This window comes from Paralichthys olivaceus, chromosome 6 (assembly GCF_024713975.1).
Source record: "Paralichthys olivaceus isolate ysfri-2021 chromosome 6, ASM2471397v2, whole genome shotgun sequence".
Taxonomy (NCBI): Eukaryota; Metazoa; Chordata; class Actinopteri; order Pleuronectiformes; family Paralichthyidae; genus Paralichthys; species Paralichthys olivaceus.
Genome location: NC_091098.1, coordinates 4,216,860 through 4,241,967, shown reverse-complemented (window position 1 = coordinate 4,241,967; position 25,108 = coordinate 4,216,860). Strand labels below are relative to the sequence as shown.

The 25,108-nt window shown below is 40.6% G+C and overlaps 2 protein-coding genes and 1 long non-coding RNA gene across 3 annotated transcripts; 1 reads left to right on the top strand and 2 right to left on the bottom strand.

Annotated features, from left to right (window-relative positions):
• Window positions 1-3,793: 3,793 nt before the first annotated feature.
• LOC109630600 (dual specificity tyrosine-phosphorylation-regulated kinase 4-like) lies at window positions 3,794-10,098 on the bottom strand. The gene is made up of 15 exons (XM_020088863.2): window positions 9,851-10,098; window positions 9,588-9,748; window positions 9,274-9,410; window positions 9,052-9,192; window positions 8,785-8,917; window positions 8,056-8,275; window positions 7,782-7,948; window positions 7,534-7,670; window positions 6,371-6,511; window positions 6,103-6,238; window positions 5,474-5,558; window positions 5,167-5,339; window positions 5,001-5,061; window positions 4,795-4,897; window positions 3,794-4,027 (listed from the first exon to the last, which is right to left on the bottom strand). The coding sequence occupies exons 1-15, from the start codon at window positions 9,987-9,989 to the stop codon at window positions 3,907-3,909; spliced, it is 2,055 nt and encodes a 684-aa protein (XP_019944422.2). The 5' UTR covers window positions 9,990-10,098; the 3' UTR covers window positions 3,794-3,906.
• A 1,069-nt stretch (window positions 10,099-11,167) lies between these two features.
• On the top strand, window positions 11,168-16,616 carry sephs3 (selenophosphate synthetase 3). Its single transcript, XM_020089468.2, has 8 exons — window positions 11,168-11,764; window positions 12,565-12,668; window positions 13,443-13,550; window positions 13,702-13,856; window positions 14,739-14,829; window positions 14,917-15,016; window positions 15,229-15,441; window positions 15,589-16,616. Exons 1-8 carry the CDS (start codon window positions 11,488-11,490, stop codon window positions 15,825-15,827), a joined length of 1,287 nt encoding a protein of 428 aa, XP_019945027.1. The 5' UTR covers window positions 11,168-11,487; the 3' UTR covers window positions 15,828-16,616.
• Window positions 16,617-18,495: 1,879 nt separating this feature from the next.
• Window positions 18,496-23,150, bottom strand: LOC138410476 (uncharacterized). Its single transcript, XR_011243183.1, has 2 exons — window positions 21,894-23,150; window positions 18,496-18,739 (listed from the first exon to the last, which is right to left on the bottom strand). It is a non-coding gene; the product is annotated as an uncharacterized lncRNA (long non-coding RNA).
• Between the last annotated feature and the right edge of the window lie 1,958 nt (window positions 23,151-25,108).

Below are 25,108 nucleotides of genomic sequence, written 5' to 3'. Positions count from 1 at the left end.
CATGTTTGAATGTAGAAATAAACTCCTGGAGTTTGTCTTTTGATGCTCTGCTCCACTCTTATTACATATTCTACCATAGCAACTCACAAATTTGTCTTTTGCCTCATAAAAAAACAACTACACACTATGAAATATTAGGGACATATGCTGAAACTGACAGTTTGAAAATCGGTCTGTGAATATGTAATATACACTCACCACACCATTACATCACCACCAGCCTGACCCGTTGATACAAGGCAGGATGGATCCATGCTTTCATGTTGCTACTCCTAACATCAAGATGTCACCAAATTTAAATGTTGAATGAAGATGATGTGAGGTGGCTAGGCCTGTATTTTTTATGTGCTATGACAAATTTTATAATTGCTTTATTCACTATTTCCTTATTGCTGATTGTGACATTTACCATTTTCTATTATTATAACTTCGAGAGCTGCAGAATAATGAAAGATTAAGTGTGAACCGGTATATCTCGCATAAGAACTTGTGATGACGTGTCTTTGTCACTATTGTAGTTTTTAGGAATTTCTGGTGGATCTACTTTGAAAAGTGGACCAGTTGATTTTGTAAATGAGAGTAAAAGTGATGGAATTGATGGGTAACAGTAAGGGACAGTCTGATTTTGGGCCTGATCCCAAAATCTTGCCACCAAATGTAAGAAACAAGAAATATCCGAGGAGCAAGAATGAATTTAATGAATGGATTCATTCATCTGTCTCATTCCACAGATACTCCCTTCTCTCCGAGCAGTACCCAAGGTCAGGTTATAGATAAAGGGCCCACTAGCAGTACATTGTAGAGTGTCTACGCTCATGGATTTTTATATCTAATTCACATGTCCCAGACAGAGATGTACCCTCTCCAACTCTTCAGTGGCAAGACGTAAGGACACAATGTGATTTAGGAATGCATATTTAGACTTAACTATCCAATAGGATGCGAACGCCTACATGTAACATAGAGAGAGACAACAATTCTAGCCATTCATGGATGTGCTGTTAGAATGGGTGACACTAGTAGAGGAAGATATATGTGGATGCTGTGGGAGACACCTGCGGAATTTTAGGTATGCTAACTGATGTGCAGGGCAGTAGTGTTACTGCCATTATAATCCATCATCACTTCCATCATCCATCCACTTAGTCTCTGCACAGTGGTGAGCACTAGAGCTGTGGACATTTCTTAATTCTTAGGTGCATTGCGACGTGGCCGACTCTGCATCGATGCAGAGACAGAACATAATCCATTCATGTTGTTTTTAGTGATGTCCCACCGTTGAGTAATTATAACCACAACTGCTTCAGAACCAGAAAGACGCACATTAAAGGTCCATTCATCCTGTGTCAGTCTCTGTCGGAGTCTGCTTCCTCCTCACTCCTCTGACATGTGCTCACTTTACACTTACACGTACAGGGCTGACGTTTACTATGTGCTTGTTTGATACGCTCAAGTTTATGAGATGCATGTTTAAGCCTGCTACACAAGACGTGACGTGACGTACACAGTCAGGACATCAAGGTTAAGACGTAACGCAGTGTTTTTACTTTATTGATGCAGAAGAAGCGTCGCCCCATTTATCCAGGAACATAAATATGCATTAAGGAGGTTTTTATAAAGATCATTTTTAAGTGTGAGCGATTAGAAAACAACAGAGGAGCAGAGTCACTTGTTGACCTGCAGAGTAATGTACCTCAGTGCAGTGGAGAGGCTAAGACAGTAAGTCTATGACCACTGTCATAGATTTATAAATTGAAAACCTTATTTTGTAAATTACAGCATACTTGTAATATGAGTAACAGTCTATAACATATATACTTTTTAAAGCACTTTCTAAATAAAAAGTTCATATTTGACTGATTTTATTAACTAATATTAACTGATGAAAAAGCAGCCATGTGCAGTAATACAGGATGTGGATGTTGTACATTGAAATACAGAAGAAATACAGAAGAAGATGCATCGTTGTTTCCCACGTTGTTATTTCTGCTCTTGTGATAAATCTAGTGAATACCAAAGTAAGTAAGTAAGTCAGAGATGTTCTACTATATTCAACTTTTTGTTATCAAACATTTGTTTCAATAAAAATTTGGCCAAAATGAAAAATGAATATTGCACAAATGGAGCAAACCATGCGAGCTAGTTCAGGCAGCCAACTCGAGCTGCGCTGCTCCAATCATGTGACACACATCATGTGACATACCTCATTCTCCACAATCATCTATTATACACACCCACCTTATTAGGCAGCCTACGTAAGCAGAGAGAAAGGCTCTCACGTGGCTGCCTTTTTGGAAGGTTTTAACAGTCTGCCTCGGACAGGACTGTCTGGATGTCCGAGGAGCTTGGGTAGGAAGAATGTCTCCCTGGCTGAGCAGGAAAGGTACAACTCTCCTCAGGGAGAAGGGAGAGAGAGAGAGAGAGAGAGAGCAGAGGGGCCAATTTGGTTTTCTTGGCCTGGTGACCTAATGGGTCTTGAGGCACAAAGTGACCAATAGTAGTCAGATGTTGGGTCCAGGGGCAGGTTTCACACCAAGGTGTGAAGAAGCCACCTGCCTCAAACAGTTGAGCTGAAAGGATAAAAATGGGTACAGGAGAGGTGGGAGAAAGAATGAAGCAAGCGAGTGAGCAGATCTAAACCCCCTGGTTCATCCAAATTGATTGATGACCATTGCACAGTCCTTTTCTTTCTTTTCAACAGGGCAGGATGTTGTTGCTTGAGGCACCTGTGTGGAAGTGGACAGGAAGAAGGTAAATGAACATGATAGTTCTATACTGCAATGACAATCCTGCTCTGGAGACACAGGTACAGCAACGCTAATGCTATAGTCAACATGCTCATCACTGATGTGAATTTCCAATATTTGGTAAAACACCAAAGTACTGGACTAAGTCTAATTTTGACCTGCTGCTGGCACTACAAGAAAAGTCAGGCCGTGACCAAAGTCTGGAGATAATATAAATGTGTGTCATATAATTAGTGCCTAGATATTTTGTTGATGATGATGCTTCATTGTTTAAGTAAAAACTTTAATCTACTGGTGAAAAGGCAGAAATCATCACAGTCCTAAGAATAACATGTCATGGTTCCTCCTCCAGTGGCATGTTTCCCAGTGTGTTCCCTGTGTTTCCCCCTTCCTTGTGTCTCCTGTGGTTTCTCCCTGTTTTGTCTTTCTGTTGGTTTGTCCCGTGGGCGTGGCCTGGAGTCCAGAAGCTGGCTCACCTATACCTCATCATTCAATCACCCCTGCAGTATATCAACCCTGGCTCACCATCCACTCCTGTCGGCCGTCAGTTCGCTGGACTCCTACCACAGCAGTACCATTCTACCTCCCTCCTGCCTCACCCCCGGATTCATTCCCTCCATTCTCTGGACCACCCCCCCCCCCCCCCGCCTGCTCCTCCTGCATTATCTCATGTGTATCATATCGTGTTTATTGTGAATAAACTTTGTTTATTCTTTAAAGACTGTCTGGTTCTGTTCTGGGGTCCGATCCCTCGTGGATCCTAACAAAATCATAGTTGGGACCATGAATATCAGCTCTAGATTTCATGGGACTGAAACCTATAGATCTTTGCCAAACAAATAATACTGTAATAGATATAGATTTACTGATCCCAGACTAATACACTACATATTGTGAAATGCACGTTACTAAATGTTTATCATAGAATAACACAAGCATATTTAACAGACTCCTGTCTTCCTCTCTCCTCCACTCTCCACTCCTGTCTTCCCATCTTCTTCTCCTCTGGGCTCCGCTGAAACTAACACACACACACACACACACCCTGCTTTTTGAAAATGTTTGTATAGGCAATTTATTCATGTTATAGTTTTTAATCCATAATTATTTCAAGGGGAGGGGGGGCAAAGAGGGGGGCGCAGCCTTTGACAGGAGAAGCTTAAGACCCTGCTTGTCCCCCCACCCCCCCGCCGCCGCTGCTAGTTGCACATTCGGAGCTTTCATGAATCCATGGATGCTGCAAGGCCTGCTTTGGTGTCATGCGCCATTTTGGATCATATCTAAATAATGAGAAAAATGCATGTTATGAAGAGATCCTTAATTTTGAAAAATTAACAAATTAATTCAGTTCTACACACACACACGCACACACACACACACACTCACATACACATAATATATATATATATATATATATATATATATATATATATATATAATTAATATGTGTGTGTGTGACCCTAACCTATATAGTAAATATATATATAAATCTAACATATGTAAATAAAGCATGCTATATTTACATAATTTATGCAACTGTTTAACCTTAAAATAGCAACTTTAAAATTAGTTTGATGGTATTGACTTTGAACAGAGAGAATGGTGACACTTTGATTATCACTCTTCACCCGAACATCTGTTCTTACTCGATATAATTTTGGTGATTGGGTACAATCTCCTGTGAGAAGTGTGTTAGTCGCAGTTTTAATTGTCAAAATCAGGACCAAGAAATGCTGACATGTAGATCAGTTAAAAAGACTTTAGAGTTTATCTCCGAAATTTAAGTGAGGAAACATTTAAACTATCAAGAATTCTAAACAGAGTTAGGTATATTGGCAGCTCTTTTGGTTCAGAAAGCCAGGAATAATACAGTTTTGTTTCAGTTCAATGAGTGTGACTACACAATCAGAGCTTTTTTTTCTCCTCATGAAAACAACATAATTGCACAAATAAGTAGCCCAACATAATTCATAACCATGCATGGATGCAGACAACGCCTCTCATAGGTCCATACTTCTCATGAGTGTTTCTGAGAGAGTGTACTTACTCAAGGCAGCGCTCGATGAAATTGATGAAATTATTATTCCTAGTGGCCAGCTTTGTGGCCAGAGCGATTCTGCATTTTCTTATGTATGGGATACCATTAGAATCTGCATAACCAAGACAATTTGACAGGTGAGTTACAATGCCCTGCACTGCTGAGAACAGTATGTGTAAAACAAGAAGGTCAAAGTCTAAAATGTTTTTGCTCACCAAAGTAGTTTTTTCTTTTGGGGGCTCCGACTAGCAGCCCCATAGGAGGGAGACCCAGCACCTGCAGGAATTTACATTTAATCATTTGTAACAGTTACATCTATATTAAAAATTTGACGACAATTTGAATTTGATGAAGGCAGCATTATTTGATGATAAACATTACCTCCATTATCATTGCAAAGACACATGGATGGTCACATCCATTAAAAAGACGGACACCACAGTGAAGCTCTGCGATGATGCAGCCCAGGCTCCACATGTCCATTGGTGACTCACACTTTTTGCCAAGGAGCAGCTCCGGAGACATAAATGCCTTAGTGAACACACGAGGTCTATCTGTTTAGCGATAAAGACATTAAAAATGTGAGTGTTAATGTGTTCTGAATTGTCTTTGCTAGAATATTTGCAAGCAATGCCTGCAATTATTTTTTTAATCATGTGACTTTGTTAAAATGAAATCTTCCAGCTACCTTCTCTTGTCACATAGTAGCTCCCTCCAAAGTCAGCGACAGCTACATGCGTCTCACCATCCTTTTTGTAGATCAGCACGTTTTCCTGAAAAATAACATGTAGATACTATTAATTTATTATTTTATAATCATGGACAGTTACGAGAGTCATATCAAAAGCTACCCAGTCACTTGCATGTCATTGTGCTCTTTTTGAATCTCTCTACATCATAATTGAAATCGACATGTTTTTGTCCCTCTATGGTCATGTAACAAGACTTTGTTGTTGTTTGGTGTATCTACGTGGTCACTTTAGTGAGGAAATGCAATGCAAAAATCATACACAAATAACTGATACATTTTAAAATACATATATAGCTTTGCTTTCCCCCAGTGGTCATAATATACCACAATGCTTTCTCCACAGGCTTTGACATGAAGACACAGGACATGCACCTTACTTATGTGTCTTATTTTCCCACAAACACAAACCCAAGCCATCAATCATTTTAAAGCTGCTATAATCATATAAATTCTACATGCACACAGTTAGGCCAGTAACTAAAAAAATATTGCTCTGGTAAAGGAAACTTAATCTAGACTAATTTAAAGTGTAGCTAAAATAAAGTATTCTGAGGTGTTAGGCTTACCGGTTTAAGGTCACCATGGACGATATTCTTCTCTTTAAGCAGCTCTAGACATTTCAGGATTTCGATGGTGTATTTTTTCAGCTCTTTCTTTGTTACTCGACCCTTGTTGGTTTGTTGCAATGTATAAAGGTCCATACTGAAAATAATCACGAGAGGTTAGCTTTAATCTCAACAATCTGTTCTGCTATCCAGAATTCAGCCTAATAATAGTATTTCCCTGCTCCCCAGAGAACAATGAAAGCAAACATAATGTGTATTCATAACTTACAGAAAGTTATCAAAAGTGATGCACAGGTGACCGCGGAAGATGAATTTCTCTTTCATATGGACGATGTTGGCTGAGTTATCCTTGTCAAACCTTTGCAGGGCTTCTAGAATCCTCACTTCAGGCAATACAGCATTGTAAACGCTGAAAAATCATCACACCACAGTAAGTAATATGCGTAACTGCATGTAAAACAATCATTTGAAGTATAATAAACACCAGAAACATTTCTATAAGAGTGATATTATGGGTTTTTTGCTGGGAACGAGGAGCCATGCATACACACACTTGAGTACTGCAATACACATTTGTTCTTTTCCATAGTTTCACACTATTTAATTAATCAACAGATACTGGTGATAACGCACCCTGAAATTATACAATTTGACACCAAATGGCTTGGGGGGAAAAAATTGAGTCTAATCAGGTACAAAGTCAGACACACACACTGCTACAGAGAGAAGGATACAACGCCAGAGACCACAAGTGATGTGGCTGAAGTCAAGCAACAATGATGATGGGACAACAGTAAATAAGGACCTGAAAAACCTTTTGGATGTGTTTCATTGACCAGCAAAGACAGCTCTGGAAAGATCATGTGACCTTATCTACAACTACAGGATAGAAAGTTTTGTTTCAAAAGATGCAGGGAATTAAAAACAACAGCCCCTCCAAAAAGGCAACATGAAATAGAATGGCTTGTGGAGAAAAGGGCCTTGGAGAAACATTGGAGGAAGGCTTCACTGGAGCAGAGACAAGTATGCTATCAACCATTGACAAAAAGATATAAAAGATTGCACGGCAACACAGTTGAACGCAAAGCACCTCAATATGTTACACCAAAAACAAAGAAGAGGAAATATTTCTACGAGAATCACACCATCAAGAAATCAAGGGAGTGCTGATTATTGTAAGGGATAGTTCCAAGTCTGAGTGTGAAAACATTTAGATACAATTCCATCACCCACCTTATACTGAGCTGCAACCACATGAAGAACACAAGATGCACTTGAGAGCACTCAGAAAAAACTTGTAAATGTGTTTCAGTGTGAAACACTTAATGTAAAACACTATTGTTAAAAGAAACATCCACAAGATTTTAATTAATGTCTCATTCTTATCACTGATGATTTTTATCATTATGCCTCAGTTTGTGAAAATCTCACCTCTTTTGGTTTCTAATGACCTTGATGGCCACAAGCTTATCAGTCTTGTGGTCCATGCATTTGAGGACCTGTCCAGAGAAGCCTTGCCCAAGCACCTCCAGGATTTGATAGCGGTAGGCCAAGTGGTCATTGATGACCTGTGGATTAAAAAGTAATAGCTTTATCAGAAGTTCATGTACATATATAAGCCAAAAATAAACCAATGATGATTAATATCTACTCCTATGAGTGAAGACTTAAGCACTTACTGCGATGTAGATTCCTTCCTTAGTGTCATAGCCATAGTTGAACTGTTCGGTTTGGGAGGCATCATCAACCTTTTTGACCTCCTCTCCCACATACCACACCTGTTTATAGTCCTGGATTTCTTTCTTCTCATATTTTGTCAGATATTGAATGAGATTTCCCAGAACATCTGCACATGGGGAAAACGTATCTCTTTTTTTTCTCACGTTCTCACAAGGAAATCAGAAAAGACTAAACTCGGTAGACATCCAAACAAACTATCCAAAAAGCTCTTACATTCAGAAGACATGACACCTGATTTTTTGACAGAGGATGTCTTGTCGCACTTCTGCTGGTCACTGAGCAGGGCAGATTGTTTTTGTCTTAAATCCCTATGGGTTTTCTGAGCACCCTCGGCTTGTGATGGTAGGACTGTAAGTTCAGTGTGGTAGACATTGTCTTTGGCATTAGACTTTGAGTTCAATACTGTCCCATTGCCAATTATGAAGATACATTTCTGTGAACAAAAACATAGGGAATGTGTGTAACACTTCCACAATAGTGGAGAAAGAGTAGAAACATACAGTGACATAGAAATACAAATAAAATATGAATTTCCTGATAAAAAAAATGCGGTGTGAATGCTGAACTGCTGAATCAAGTTGGAAATATATGACGGAAAGAAGTAAAACTTTTACGTGTCAAATTTTGGAAATTATGTTATGTTGGACAATTAACAGCTTTGCTTCCTCCACTAGTCAAAATGTACCACAATGCCCCCCCCCCTTGCTTTGACAATGAGATATAGAACGCATACGCCACACATGTATCTCATTTTCTCAAAAAACACAAACCCATGCCATAAGAATAATTTGAAAGATGCTTTAATCATATAGAAATTCTATATATATGGCATATGGTTATCATTAATTTTAAATATTATTGTACTGGTCAAGAAAATTTTATCTAGAATAATTTGAAGTGTGGTTAAAATAACTGCAGAATCTTCTGAGGTGTTATGCCTACCGGTTTTTGGTCATGCAGGACAATCTTCTCTCTATGCAGCTCTAGACATTTCAGAATGTCCATGGTGTATTTTTTCATCATTTCTTCTGTGAGTTGATTTTTGTTGGTGTAGCTTGATTCATAATGGTCCTCGCTGAAAATGAATGTGAGAGGTTAGCTTTAATCTCAACAATCCAATTGCTATTCAGGATTCTGCCTAATAATATATAAATATTTTTCCTGCTAAGAGAACACTGAAATCAAACAGAATGTGTATTCTGAACTTACAGAAACAGATCAAAAGTGATGCACAGGTGACTGCGGAAGTAGAATTTCTCCTTCATATGGACGTTGTTTGCTGAGTTATTCCTGTTAAACTGTTGCACAGCTTTCAAAATGTCAGTTTCGGGCATTGCCACCTCATGAACACTGAAAAACCATTAGACGACATTAAGTACATTCTTATAAGTATGATTTTTATCCTCATGGCTTGGTCCGTGAAAATCTTACCCGTCCTTGTTTCTAATGACCTTGATGACCACAAGCCGCTTGGGCTTGTGGTCCATGCATTTGAGGACCTGTCCCGAGAAGCATTGCCCAAGCACTTCCAAGATTTGATAGCGGTAGGCCAAGTGGTCATTGATGACCTGTGGATTAAAAGGTTTAAAGCTTTATCAAAATTAAATTTATATCTCGGCGGAAAAAATAAATCAATAATGATTTATATATATTTCTTTTAGAAGGGATGATATTGGATGTCAATCATTGTAAAACAACAATTTTGATTCTAAAGCTCTCTGTAGAGTAAAGACTTAAGCACTTACCACTCTGTAGATTCCTTTCTTAGTGTCATAGCCAGAGTTGAACTGATGGGTTCGGGGATCAATCTTTGTGGCCTGCTTTCCTATGTGCCACACCTGTTGGTAATCCAGGATTTCTTTCTGCTCATATTTTGTCAGGTGTTTCTTGAAATTCCTCATAACATCTGCACATAGGGAGAACATATGTTTTTTCTTGTTTTCTAACAGAAAATACCATAATCTCAGTATTTAATAAAAAATAAACAAATAATCCCAAAAGCTCTTACAATCAGGAGACATGGATGACCTTATCTCAGAGGATGGCTGTATTTTCTGCAAGTAAGTGATGGTTGGTTTCATAAAGGTATGTACATTGACCACCTGTGGATGTCTCTTCTCCTTCCTCTTGGTTTTCTTATTGTCCATGCTAGGACATAACGTTGAGTTCAATAGTTGCTTGGTTGCATTTTAACAAAAAGTTGTGTGAGTAGAAGCATTTACATACTGAAAGTATGCCAAAATGTGATGAATGCTGACCTGTCTTGATTTATAGATCTTTGTTATTCTTGAAAGGATCAAAGGAATGTGATGTGGTACGACTAAGGTCATACAAATGTCCTTTACGTATTTTCTTTAATCTACTGTGCCTTTGTTGTGGATCTCTCACCTTCCTGATTGAATTATTGTGTAGGTTTGTTTCCAGGGAGCTGATTGGTTCCAGCCTCCAAGTTTGCAGGTTTGCAAGTTTGAGGCTGGCTTCCCCCAGCTCCTATGGTCTCTCCTCCTGCAACTGCCAGCCAGAATAATACTTGTGTTGATGTGTTAAGATCTGTTACTTGATGTACCAGCCCTGTTTGATAGGGGTGGGTAGCATTTTTGTTTAACCCTTGTTTTCTCTTGTTTTTGGATTAGGATTTAGGTTAGTAACTTGTCTTTTTGTGTCTTTAATTTAAGAAGGTAAGGTTGCTCACATATAGGTTATTTTTTGTTTGTTGTTTTGGTGTTGACCCACAAAGCAAACGAAGCAATACAAATTAAATAAACCTTTAAACAGGCTGCAATCATTTGTTTCTGGTGGTTCTTGGGAGCTAAGAAGAGGGGGGACTCATTCATCATGTTGCGGTCAGGTTTTTACCTGGGCCGGGCATTACCACCATCTACTGTGTCTTCCTCTTCCTCTCTGCCCAGCCCACTCCACAAATATGTCTCTCATTAGCTGAACGTTTTGATGTTGGAATTAGGACTGGGCTTTAAAAGCTTTTCTCATTAAAATCGCACTTCATTTGAATGAAAAAAGCTAGATGATCTTCTGTCTGGGAGCGAGGCAGTTTACACTCACTTGACTGTACTGAAGTTCCACAGTTGTATTCATTATGTGTTCGGTTCTATTTAGAGCTTATATATGACACAAGTGAATTGCCATATATTGTAAAGTGTATATTTAAACAAAAAAAGACTGCTCACTGACACCCCACGGGAAGTAGACAGTGTCCGGCTTGTCTTTTTGTGCTCTATGATTCTACTTTGTCTCTATGTGTCTTTATTTAAGAACCAGTCCATCCGTCCTGAGCTGCGTCAAGTCAAACAGCGACACGCAGGAAACTAGAGTTGTCAAGTTCTCCTTCAAAATAAGACGTTTGCTCCTGTGCCTCTGACGACGATGCCTTCGCTATGGGTTACATTTAATTTAATTTAATATAATATACTACAATTCAAAGTCTTATGTTAGTGTATTATGGAAGGGTTGTGTAATGATGCCTTTGTGAATTTCATACACTGTGGATTTACACGGTGAATGTCCCAACAGGAAGTTGCGTTGGCTTCACATTTCCTTCGTCGGACACACGCTCCATTCACCGTCGCGTCTGTATTCGCCAGACTCCGGGGACTGACGCCGCGTGTCTGAGGTGGCGTTGAGGCAAACATGTCAGGTTCCATTTCCCCGCCGGCCTCGTCGGAGGTTGTTGGGTCTGATGGCTGTTTCCCCCCGGGATACAAGCCTTTCAAACCCGAGGAGCACGGCCTGGAGCGCGGGTTCCGTCTCACAGCCTTCTCGGACCTGAAGGGATGAGGCTGCAAGGTCCCGCAGGAGGCTCTGCTCAAACTCCTGGCGGGACTGGAGCCGGACCGGGCTGACCAGACGCGGAAGGCCGAGGACCAAGCATCGGAGTTCGTCCAACAGTTGCCCGGCCCCCGGCTCGGTGAGGATCGAATTCGTAGTTAGCAGAGCTCGCTACCCCGCACACCCTGTCAGAGCCGCTGGTTCGCGTCAATTAGCTAGCGGGACCGCAGCTAACCCTGCTAGCTTACGTTAACTAATTGCGGCTCACTTGACAGCTATGGGGTCATATAACCAGTCCTTTAATTACCCACACTTATTAGACACGTGTATACTTAAACTAAATACACTGTGGCTAAGCTACTTCCTAAATGGTAATGACAAATAAAAGCGAGCACGAGAAGAGGACACGAGTCCTGTGAGTCGTCGAGTTACTAATGTGTAAGCATGATTCAGCAGAACTAATTCATGACAGTAGAGTTGGTAAATGGAGTTCAAAGGTCATGTTCGTGATCCAGCACTTCTAGGAAGTGAGTGTGACAAGCCTGAGTGAAGACACTGACAACACACTGCGCAATGCCTCCTCTGGTGCTTATAGTATTTTTTATATTTCATTTTTGTTTCCTATTATTATTTTTTTGATTTATACTTGCCACAAATGTACTACAGCATATTCCTTGTATCTGTAAACCCGATTCTGATGGTGCGCTTAGATCCAAGTCTTTACAGGTGAAGAGTAAGTACCCCCTACCCTTCACACAATGCAGTCCCTGAAATCTGTCCTGTAATCAATACTACCTTTAGTAAACAACACACATACAGCTCAAGTACTACAGAAGAAGTATTCTCACTCTTCACACTTGAAATAGATAGTTATGCGAGGCTGTTGCATTGTCATCACTTGTCTCCCTCCTCCTCCTCCTCACTGTGGTGTGTTTGCAGGTGTAGGGATGGACTGCTGTGTGATTCCCCTGAGACATGGAGGACTCTCACTAGTCCAGACCACAGACTTTTTCTACCCTCTGGTGGAGGATCCCTACATGATGGTGAGTCACTGGCTGGTGTTTCCCTGCATTAGCCCCTCGTGTGTCTCTATGAGGATTTGGGAGGCAACACCGGGCTGCTGCTCTTTAGCGCTATCACCTGTTAGATATATACTAAACACAAAAACAGGGAAGCTTGCACAATTACTACAGGAAAAAATATCAGCCCACTCATAAGCTTGTGAAAAACTAATTCAGATCGGAATGTGTCACAAACGAACCTTGACTAGACACTCACTGCATTACTGATTCATTTGAAACCAAGCAACAGACGGCCTCACAGTTAGACTTTGGCATGTGCATTTCAAAATCACCTTTAGTGTGAATGTGTATATGATCATGAGAATGCATGTTTACTATTCATTATGTAACATTGTACTTGGTTACTCAGGGTTCTGCACTGCTTTCCCAACAAGCATGTGTACTCTTAAATGAAATAATTAGGTGCAATGACAATTTTTTACATACATATTTATGCTGTGTGTGTGTGGGTGTGTGGGCATGTGCGTAAGTTTAAATCAAAGGTTATGTTGTGTGTGTGCAGCTCTTCACATTTTGTCTCAATGCTGGTACCATTATTAGATAAGCAGTGCACCTGATAATAGTAGAAAGGAAAAGATGGTATATAATTCAGGAGGTGAGACAGAAAGATTGGGTTCCAACCTGACTCAAAATTGAAAATTTGTCAGATACAGAAACGGTGACAAAACTCTTGACCATTTTTTGCTCTCTGTCTCTCTCCCTTTCTCTCTCCGTCTCTTTTTTTTTGTCTCTCAGGGCAGGATAGCTTGTGCTAACGTCCTCAGTGATCTCTACGCCATGGGTATTACAGAATGTGACAACATGCTGATGCTGCTGAGCGTCAGCCAGAAGATGAATGACAAGGTAGTGTGTTCAAGGCCGAACGCCAAAAATCTTTTCATTCTTTTTTTGCCACTCTTGTTTATCCTCTATTAATGTCACAGGTACATATGTTGATGTCTCTCAGATCTCTTGTCATGATTCAATGCAGTCTGTATGTACGTGTATCACACAGGATCGTGAGCGAGTCATGCCGCTGATGATTCAAGGGTTTCGTGATGCAGCAGAGGAGGGGGGTACTTCTGTGACAGGTGGCCAGACTGTAATCAACCCCTGGATCATTGTAGGAGGAGTAGCATCAGTCGTCTGCCAGCCGAACGAGTTCATCATGTGAGTCATACACATATGGTGTGGATTAAATAATCCCTTTTTCAATGATCTGAGTTAATTTATGTTTTTTTCATGTAAGTTTTAAAAAAAGATTTTTTTAAAGACCTATTTAAAATTAAAAAAATGTGTTGTCTCATGTAGTCCAACTTCAGTCTTTCTCTTCCCTGAATGCATTTTATAAGCCCCTAACAGAATCTAGTTGATCATTCATGTCAGCCAGCACATAGAAGGTACAGTGTCCACTAGGGCTCCAGCAACTAAACGATTAAATCGATTATAAAAATTGGCAACTAATTTAGTAATCGATTCGTCAGGTTTGTTATAATGCACGGTACACACATCTCCTGAGGTTAGGGCTGTAAACCAACCAATCCCGTGCTTTGTTCAGCTCACGTGAAAACGCGTCTCCTCTCAGGAGTTAACGTTTAAAAAATGGCGGAGCCAAGATGCAGCAGAGACAAGTTGTCAAAACTGTGAAATCATTTACATTAAAACCATTAGAGACGGTTAGCTGCAAACTTTGTAAAGGTGACTTCACATGGAACAGCAGCACATCACGGCTGTATGAACCTGAAGAGAAAACAGGAAGGAGCCATTCTTCTTCTTCTCCTCTTGGTTTACTAGAGGGTCGTAAATCTCTATTAGGGTCATTTAAGATACCTTAAATAAAGTTTGAACTTCTGAGAATGTAGATATTATTGCATTGTACAAGAAAATAAAGTTGTTTTTTCAAATAAACAGCTGGAAAGTGGAAAATGTAGATTTTGTCTTATAATACCAAAAAAATACTAACTTGCATATTGATAATCATTTGCATATGGACTTTTTTTTTTAAACAAGTTTTGTCACAATGCAAATGTTTCCCGTTTGTTTTTTTTCCAGGCCAGATGGTGCAGTACCAGGGGACGTCTTGGTCCTTACTAAACCTCTGGGGACGCAAGTGGCTGTGAATGCTCACCAGTGGCTGGATCAGGTTAGCTACTCTATTCTGTTTACACCAACAATATCTTGATCATTGTCATGAAATGATGACATTTTCATTATCTGTACCTCTCATCAGCCTGAAAGGTGGAACAAGATCAAACTAGTTGTCACCAAAGAGGAAGTAAAAGAGGCCTATCAGGAAGCCATGTTCTCCATGGCAACACTTAACCGCACAGGTACACTGCACTTTGATCCGTATGTCCTGCAGTGCTCACTGCACATGACAATGTATTCATCATTTCATTTACAGCTGTTCTGTTAGGCCCTCATATCTGAATTCACACATAATGGTAAATAATAAATTGAACATTACTGGCCCTACCATTGTTTCCTTAGATTTGGTCGACTTTTTGTGCAATCCGGCTCATATTCATGTTTGTGTCTCCAGCGGCAGGCCTAATGCACAAGTTCCAGGCCCACGCTGCAACAGACGTGACAGGTTTCGGGTTGTTGGGGCACGCCAACAACCTGGCGGCACAGCAACGAAATGAGGTGGCCTTTGTCATCCACAACCTGCCGATCATAGCCAAGATGACTGCTATCAGTAAAGCCTGTGGCAACCTGTTCAACCTGATTCAGGGCACATCAGCAGAGACTTCTGGTATGAAATAAATGTTGTCTTGTCTTTCAATGACCATGTGAACAATGTATTTTTTTTCCCACAAAGCTGATTTTAACTTTGATGTGAATGGTTGAAGTGATAATCTATATATTGACATAAAATCTCTTTTCCTCCCCATTACTCAAGGTGGGCTGCTGGTGTGTCTACCTCGGGAGCAGGCAGCCAAGTTTTGTTCCGAGATGAAGAGCCAGAGCTCCGGAGCTGGAGGTTCAGGGGCGTGGATAATTGGGATCGTAGAGAAAGGCGACCGCCATGCTCGCATCATTGACAAGCCCCGCATTATCGAGGTCCCACCACGAGGAAGCCAGGCAGCAAATCAGGACAACAGCTCCACCAGCCCTTCTCCCAGCCCCAATTTGTCATAGACACTGTCGCTCCACTGACACTGGTCCTTTGTTTGTGTGTGTGTGTGTGTGTGCGGGTGTGTGTGTGATGTTGCTGTCCATCTTGTCCCCTTTTCAATCATGTTGCTAAGAGCACAGACAAAAATCACTGTCATCTTTTCCAGTGGGAGAAGAAATGGACAGCAGACAATATTGATCCATCTTTGGAAAGAAATGTAAATTGGGGTGGTGTGCTGTACTCGCCCTCCCCGTTCTATTTAGATCGGCACTTCCATCTTTCCCTTAAACCATGGTGACTTTATATAATTTATCTGAATGCTAAATAAGAAACTATTCTTGAGGGAAAACATTCCGCATCAATCTTGCCAAATTCAGCGAGTCATGAAGATTGTGAGTGAATGTGTGTGTGTTTGAATATTTTATCGTGAGACTGGGGTGCTTTGTAGTGGGGAAGTGGAGCAGAGGTTTTTCTTGACTTTTTTCGGAAATCGGATGATGTTAATGTCATGTTAATGAATGTATAATGTCACCTGGCTCTACCCACACAGCCCAAAGGAAGGTTTGAGCAGCTTCCTTTGGAGCAGCTGGGTGGTGTTCAGAATGGCCGTCTGTGTCAGTTGATTGGCCGTCCAGCACTGAGTCCCTCCCACCTTTCCTTATTAATGAAGTTCTGCCTTTTAAACCCCGGCCAGCGGGGACAGGTGGAGTGGATGTTTGCCTTTGGATTGGGGTCGGACCTGCTGGGAGGCCTAAAGCTGCATTTGTAGATTTCCTTTTCACAATCAATAAAACCATCAACTGAGAATGAAACACTGGCTGTCTGTGTGAGTGTAGTGGGAACAATTTTCCACTTTGAACAGTTTGATTTAAAGAAAATGCTTTAAATGTGACCTGACCACTTCCATTGTCACTGAGGCAAATATTTTATAAACATCAGCTGTGGCTGGAGGCATTGTGGTTTTGGGTTGTCTGTCCCTTCAATACTTGACCTCAGGAACACCTAATCAAAATTTAATTTTTTATTTTATTTGTCATAATCACAAATAACAATTAGCCTCAGCCCCTGTTCTTAACCCTCAACAGGAGTGTGGAAACCCCCCCAGGATTAACAGAAGCCTAACAGATGTTGCTTGTAACAAAGTGCATCAGCAAAATAACTAATTGAATTAATTTTGAATGTATTTATACAAAAATATAAAGTCTGAAAGATGATCATGGGAGCAGCAATGGCAATTGTAAAAATAGTGAAGTAAGTGAGGTAAGTAATGGCAGTATATGTGGCAAGGCATATATCGTTACAATCTAGTTGTAATCAGTCCAGAATCAGCTGGCACCGTGGTCCACCATCACGATCAGCGATGTGGATCTGCAAAGATTAAGCACAAAGACTCAGGGGGAGAAGTCAAGCGAGTAACATGTTGATGAGACATTATGATAAGGAGGGAGAGCTGGAAAGACAAGGTGTGTGTCATGTCCCCTAACAATCTAGGCCTATAGCAGAATGCAAGCTAACCAAAGGCTGACCTGAGACAAGGCTCCCCCTCTAATTTGGTAGACTTTAGGGACGACAAGTTAGCCTGAATTCTGGGAGCGCAGTGTTCTTGTGGTTCTAGTACTGTACAATGAGCTCTTTAAGGTATGATGGTGCCATATAATTAAGGGCTTTGAATGTAACAGGAAATCATTATAGTGAAACTGATAGAGGAGAAATTTGATCTCAATTCTTGGTTCTTTAATGAGAATCAAAGTCCGGATCTAAGATAACTCCCAGAATACTGGCTGTTTCTCTGGCAGCAGGGATGATGCCATCCAGAGTAGGTATATCATTGGATATTACATTTCTGAAGTGTAAAACTCTTCAGTACGAGTTTGATGAGAGCAAATTACCGGTCATTCTGGTTTTTATGGCCTTAAAAGATCCTTGAAGATTAGTTGGTTACTTTGTTCTGGGTTTTTTGATAAGTACAACTGGGTATCGATCCTCATAGCAATGGAAATGTACAATGTTTCCTGATGTAAGCACATAAATCAAATTTGTGACTTTACCACAACTGTCTCTGTGCTGTGAAGAGCCCTAAAACGTAACTTAAGGTTTTCATACACATTATTGTTCTGAAGCAGCTGATTAGCAGCAACTTTCTCCAGGACTTTAGGTGTTTCTGCATGTCACATTCACAACAAGGCTAAATGTGTTTTGAGAGGTGGCAGTGACCTTCAAACACCATATTTTAATTAGGTCATCCATGAGTCCAAGTGAAAGGTGCCAGATGTAACGAAATTCTCTACAGCCAGTCCTGATATATCACATTCACAGGAACGTGAGGTCATCTGGATCTAATCACTTCACATCTTCAGTCCAAGTGACCATTTGTGCAAAAAAAACAATTTCTCATTAGTTTCTCCTTGAGTCTAAGTGAATGTTTGGATTTTAAAAACATTCCCTCAAGCTGAGCTTAAGATGTTATGGTCAAGTAAGAAAGAAACATACTGTGAACTGCTGTTGTGTACTACACCACATACAGTAACTAATATTAACTTTAAGTGCATAACTTTCTGAAACTTGAGTCAATTGATTGTTTGTGCGGTCAGTGACCTTGACCTTTGACCACAAAAACCTAGAAATTCTCTCAAGTTGTTCTTGAGATGTCCTGTCACAAGAGTGGGACAGACTGAAGTACGGACAAATCCAAAACATAATGCCTCCGGCCACTGGTTGTCATTGGCACGGAGGCATAAAATACTTTTATTAATAAAGGGATTTGACAGTATATTTACAAAGACAAATGATTTGAGCAATCTGAATCTCCAAGTACACAAGGTTTTAAGTCTTTCTTCTTTAACATATCTGGTAAAGCCAAGTTGTAAATGTCAAAAAGAAAGTCCTCTGACTCTCTTTGGTTCACTCGTTGATTTACAGGGTATCTGCGGTCCACCTGTAGGCTCTGAAGTCCACAGCAGCTAAAGTGCCTGATAAAGGCCCCTCCGAGCTGATCTGCATCAAGTCCCTCTGTTGAACCTGTCCTCTTCTGATGTTAGGGATATTTGATTTCATGCTGTGCGTCCATTGATAGCTAACAGCACTGCTATCAAAACTATCTAGCTTACACCTGTTCACAAGTTGTGTGGATTTATTTCTGATGATGGAACATGGATCCAACACAGTGGTTCCTCTTCATTGATGTGGAAGGTTCAACCTTTCAGTTGAAAGATACAACAGGATGCCTGGGCTGACTTTTAAAATTCTAAATAGATTATCAGTTAGAGGCTGAGTAAAAAAAAAAAGTTGGACATTATATTACACACAACTGAACAGTGTCCTGATGGGGACAGCTGCTATGTCGGATATCGTTCTCGCATGTCTGATCCGGTAGGAATCCATCAGCTGCAGTGTCTTCTAACTTGACCTCGGGGAGCTGCGCCTCACACTTCTGGAAGAGTAACCGATTACACAGACAGCAAACATGTATGAGGCCTCGTCTGATCTCATCCGGGAACATATCCGACGCCTCCGCCACAGAAATCCCGCTCTTCCTCTCAGCCATCAGTGTCTCCAGGTACTTCCATCGGTCACCCATGAGGCGTTCGGCTGCCTCCTCCAGTGTTTCCCAGGTTCGCCGCACATGTCTCCGGCTCTGGCCGGTGGCCCTCTGCCCTGCTCCTCCAGAGGCTCTGGCTCGCTGTGTGTTTCTCTTGTGTTGCGGTTGCTGAATGGTCACTGTCTGTTTCCTTTTCCTGGCACGGACCCGTCGCATCTTGTCTCTGTTGTCAGCGAGGCGTATCTGCCTCTGCTCCGGTGTTTCCGAGGCTCGGACCTGCTTCATGTATCTCCGGAGATGATCCAGGCGGACCTCTCTCTGCTCCGGTGTTTCACTGGCCATGGCTTCTCGCATCTTCAGCTTCCGTTCTCTCCGGCGCTGGTCCCAACTTTTCTTCCGTGTGCGCATGGTGCTTCTCTCCGCTCGTTCGATAGACGATGCTTCAGGTAGAGGATGATGTCACTGAAGTCTGACGTGACCGTTCAATCGCCTGTCAATACGGCTTCGTTCTCTTTCTTTTCTTTTCATTTCTCACGGTGGTTGCAATAACTTCTTGGTGCATTACTGCCATCTCCTGGACTGGAGTGTGGATCTGAATGATTGTTAACCTATTCTTCCTCTGATGGGTCCTGTTTAATCCCAATAATAATAATAACTTCATTTTAGTATGTCTTATTTTGACTTGATCTTTTTCAGTCTTCTGATTACAATTTCTCTTTCCTGTTTAGCTTGATGACAACTGGTGTATGTATATATCTATGTATACTGTTTCCTAAAGACATGTCTGATAAGATTCCATAACATCATTGTTCACAAGCCGCTGATTAGTGAGGGACTTTAGAAAGAAAGGGGAGGTCAGAGGAGTGTATGTAATGTAATTACGGCGAGCCTGGTGGTACACTGTCTCTGTTATTTGTGTTTATAATTTATATTTCATACTTAAAGTTTACTGTTTTTGCTTCTTTTTTGCACAAAATAGTATATATTTTATATTTATACCTTCTCCTTATACTTCTTTAATATTTTTGTAATATTTTCTCATATTAAGACTTGTTTTTTATTCAGTGTTATTGTTTTTTACTTAAATATGTGTTGCTGGGGAGACCGAGAGTATGAGCACTTTCAATTCCTCAATATGTCTGTGTATGTATTGCAGAAATTGACAGTAAAGCTGACTTTGACTTTTGACATAGCCTGATAATGATGGATTGATTGTATTCAGTAAAGTGTTATTTGTGAAAGGCAGAATTTCTTTGAGGAGCTTTGTTGGAATGAGGTCTAAAAGAGAAGTTGCTGGTTTAGAAGATGAGAGAGCTGAAGTGAGAGCTGAAGTGGAGATCAGCATCAATTGAAGGTGGTAGATGGTGATTTTGTTTTGAATAGTTACAAACGTATCATGAGAGAAACATATAAAACCATTGTTAAGAGTTGGAGGAATACTGAGTTCAATAGAGTAACGTCTCCATCAGCCTTGCTATAATTCTGAAGGGAAACATGGGGCTGTTTTTATCTTCCTCTATTAATGCAGAGTAGGCAGCTCTGGTATTTCAGAGGGCCTTCTCACATATGTCCGACTATCTTTCCAGGCTAGGTGAATTTCATCAAATTGTTGGAGCACCACTCCTTTCAAGTTTTCATGATGTCACGCCTGTTGGGATTATACCAAGAAGCTAATTTCCTATGTTTTACAAGCTTCATTTCGAGGCGCTATGGAGTCTAGCGTTACTTGTAACCATAGACTGCTTGTAACAAGTCTGCAGTGCTTTCTACAAGATAACTGATAGTGGAACTAGTTTTTAAAGGACTCCTGTCATATTGAAGCATGCTTTTGAGTTAAATGCCAATGGAATCATTTCATTAAATGTAGCGACAGCAGTATCAGATAGACATCTAGGAAAGGAGTTTTTAATTAAGGCCATGTAGGCGAACATCACATCCCATCATAGGTTACTAAACTAGGCTCTGATAGAAGAGGATTATGTGGAAGCTATTAAATGTTACATTTTGACACTATATGACAAAACAAGGTCATGGGTGTGGTTAAAAAATGAGCGAGTTTATGCACAGACTGAATCCAATGGAGTCTAATCTTGAAATAATGCGGCCCTTAGCCTATCATTATCAGTGTCCACACGAGTATTAAAAGTACCTATACAGTAATCACTTCATCTGATGTAAGGACGGTGTGTGATGTTATAACAACTTTCTGACCATGCACAATACCAAAAATGGGAAAATGTATCAAGTAGTGTTTATTAGTAAAGGAATGTGACAATACATTTGCAAAGCAAAATGATTTGAGCAATCTGAATCTACAAGTACATACGTTTTTAACTATTTCTGCATATAGTACTTTTTATGTATTTATGTTTAATATTTATACTTGCACAAATACACCGCAGCAAATTCCTTTTATGTGAACCTTTATGTGTAAACCTGCTTGGCAATAAAACACAATTTTTGTGATTCTTGAACTCATGGAAATTCAAAGTTCTAAATGTCAAAAAGAAAGTCTGCTCAGTGTATTTGGTTCAGGGTATCTGCGGTCCACTGTTTCTAAGCTGGACATCTTGTGCACTCTGACCTCCACAGCAGGACTGGGATCAGATTCAGGCCCCTGTGAGCTGATCTGCATCCAGTCTCACCACTGTTCTCTGCCGCCGTGACTTCTGACCCCACCGGTCCTCTTCTGATGGGATTTATATTTTCAGTTCATGCTTCACCTTCGTTGATAGCCGACAGTAAATCAGTCCAACTATCCAGCTCACGTGTGGTAAAAGTTGTGTCTTTGGCACAACATCAATTCAGGCTCCTGTGACCCTCCGACACAAAACAGGTGCAACATGGGTCCAGGCCTGTTCAGCCTTTTACATGAAAAAATAAATCAGGATGCCTGGGCTGACTTTTTGAATTCAAGATGTTAACAGTTAGCAGACAACAACAACAATGCAGTGTCTCTAGGATGAGCAAAAAATAAAGTTTTACATTATACTACAGACAACTGCACAGTGTCGTGATGAGGACAGGGGCCGTCTGACGTTTTACCAAAGTTCTCGCCTGTCTGATCCGGTAGGAATCCATCAGCTGCAGTGTCTTCTAACTTGACCTCGGGGAGCTGCGCCTCACACTTCTGGAAGAGTAACCGATTACACAGACAGCAAACATGTATGAGGCCTCGTCTGATCTCATCCGGGAACATATCCGACGCCTCCGCCACAGAAATCCCGCTCTTCCTCTCAGCCATCAGTGTCTCCAGGTACTTCCATCGGTCACCCATGAGGCGTTCGGCTGCCTCCTCCAGTGTTTCCCAGGTTCGCCGCACATGTCTCCGGCTCTGGCCGGTGGCCCTCTGCCCTGCTCCTCCAGAGGCTCTGGCTCGCTGTGTGTTTCTCCCGTGTTGCGGTTGCTGCTGCTCTTCAGTGATCATCTTCTCTTTCCTTTTCCTGGCGAGAACCCGTCGCATCTTGTCTCGGTTGTATGCGCGGCGCACCTCTCTCTCCTCCGGTGTTTCCGAGTCTCTGACCTGCTTCCTGTATCTCCGGAGATGATCCAGACGGATCTCTCTCTGCTCCGGTGTTTCATTGGCTATGACTTCGCGCATTCTTAGTTTCCTTTCTCTTCGGCGCTGATCCCAACTTTTCTTACGCGTACGCATGGTGCTTGTCGCCACTGTTCGCTGTCAGATGATTCTTCTGCTTCTTCTGCTTCTGTCTCCGCTGCTTCTCCTGCCTCGTCTTCTTTGTTCGGATTATTTGATGGTGGTTGGTAACCGACTTCTTGATGCATCACCGCCACCTTCCGAACTGGAGTGTGGACCCGAATGGTTCCTCATCTATTCCACACTCCTCTGATGAATCCTGTTTTAATAACAAAGTCAACAGTGCTTGATATCCTCCATGTCAAGAGGAGCATCTCTGTTTAGTTTGATATAGTTTGACTTTAGTTTAGTTTAGTTATTTGCAAACGTTTTTAAAAGATGAAATAAAAAAATTGGAAGAAAAAGAAATCACAAAATAGATAATCAAAAACCAAAGTAGTCTAGAAGAAAAGAAAATACATAGCCAAGTAAATGTTCAGTAACATAAATGAAAATATGGATTCATTTAATTTACTGTCTGAAAAAGAGAAGTAACCTGCTGGTCTTGTCCTCCTGCTCCCAAAAGTTCTCATCCATCCATTCACTACATCACTGTTGTCTTCTCCTCTTCTCACGTGTGTCAACATGCTTTCCATTCCTCTCATTGTCTTCTGATCCTCTTATAATCATAGTCTTTGCAGATCTTTTTAAACTGTCTGAAATCTCACAGATTCATATGCACACATACTTCTGTGAGAATAATAATGTTTTTTTCCCTCTCAAGTTACGACCTTTGTGCAAAACAGTTGGAAATAGATATTTCTTGCTTTGTACATTATATGTGTCGTCACCAGATCTATGAGTTTCAATGCATATACACATCTGTCATCATGTACGATCCTCATACTCCTTTCGATTTTTTAGGAGTTTCTCATACCTCAACACAATAATTGAAATATGGTAATACCAGTAATACAGAGTGCAGAACATGTCAACCTTTTCCCCAAACTGTAATGCTGTTTTGCTAATTTTGATCATATATATGTTATATGTGGTTTCCAGGAGATTTTGTGATCACACCCAGAAATCTTTTTTCATTTATACTTTTAATAATGGCATTTTTTATCATCATTTTGTGTGTTTATTTTACGATATTCAAACAACACTGAGAAAGAGTTTTTGGTGATGTGAGCCGACACCAGTAGTGTTGATCTCAGCAGTGGAATTAATACATTAATTACATAACGTACAAAAGTTTGGACGCAATTCTCTGGACATCCTCTGCAGGTCATAACTCAAAATGGCTTCAGTGTACTGTTTTGGTAATAATGCTGCATGTAATGATGTAATAGTAACTACCTTGTACTGGATAATAATGTCGTAATAACTGCTGAAGAAGTGATGTAATATTGTAATAATAACTACTTTTCTAAGTTATAATTTAATAATAACTATGGGGACTGGCCTATGTCCAACTGCAATAAATGCCAGCCAGCTGAAACTGGCCCAGCTTTTACAGGTTTTATTTGAGTGCATGTTTTGATGAATAAAATTATAACCATCAGGGAAATCAATAGCAAAGATACATTGTCTATACAGAAACCATTGAACCACTTGTTGCAGCAGATTTATATTTGGACCAATTGATCTTCCTGAACTGACCTTATTAGTTTCATCCTCTAAACCAACAACTTATCTATTAGACTCTGTCCCAACTAGACTATTTAGGGAAGTTTTCACCCTAATTGACAGTTCCATAATAAATCTGATTAATATGTCTTTGTTATCTGGCTACGTACCACAAGCTTTTAAGGCAGCTGTTATCAAACCTCTGCTAAGAGCCCACTCTAGATCCAGAGGTTTTAGTTAATAATAGACCCATATCCGACCTGCCCTTCATTTTCCAAAATCCTTGACAAAGCTGTTGCTAACCAGCTGTTGGTTACTTAGATAGTGAAGGTTTGTTTGAAGACTTTCAGTCAGGATTTAGAATCCATCACAGGACAGAAACAGCTCTATTAAAAGTTACAAATGACCTTTTCACTACTTTAGATAAAGGACTTGTCTCTATACTTGTACTGCTGGATTGTAGTGCCGCATTTGACACCATAGATCACACGATTCTGTAATTATTCTTATATTTTATGTTTCTCTTCCTGTTGTTCAAATAGGTGCTGAATTTGTATGAC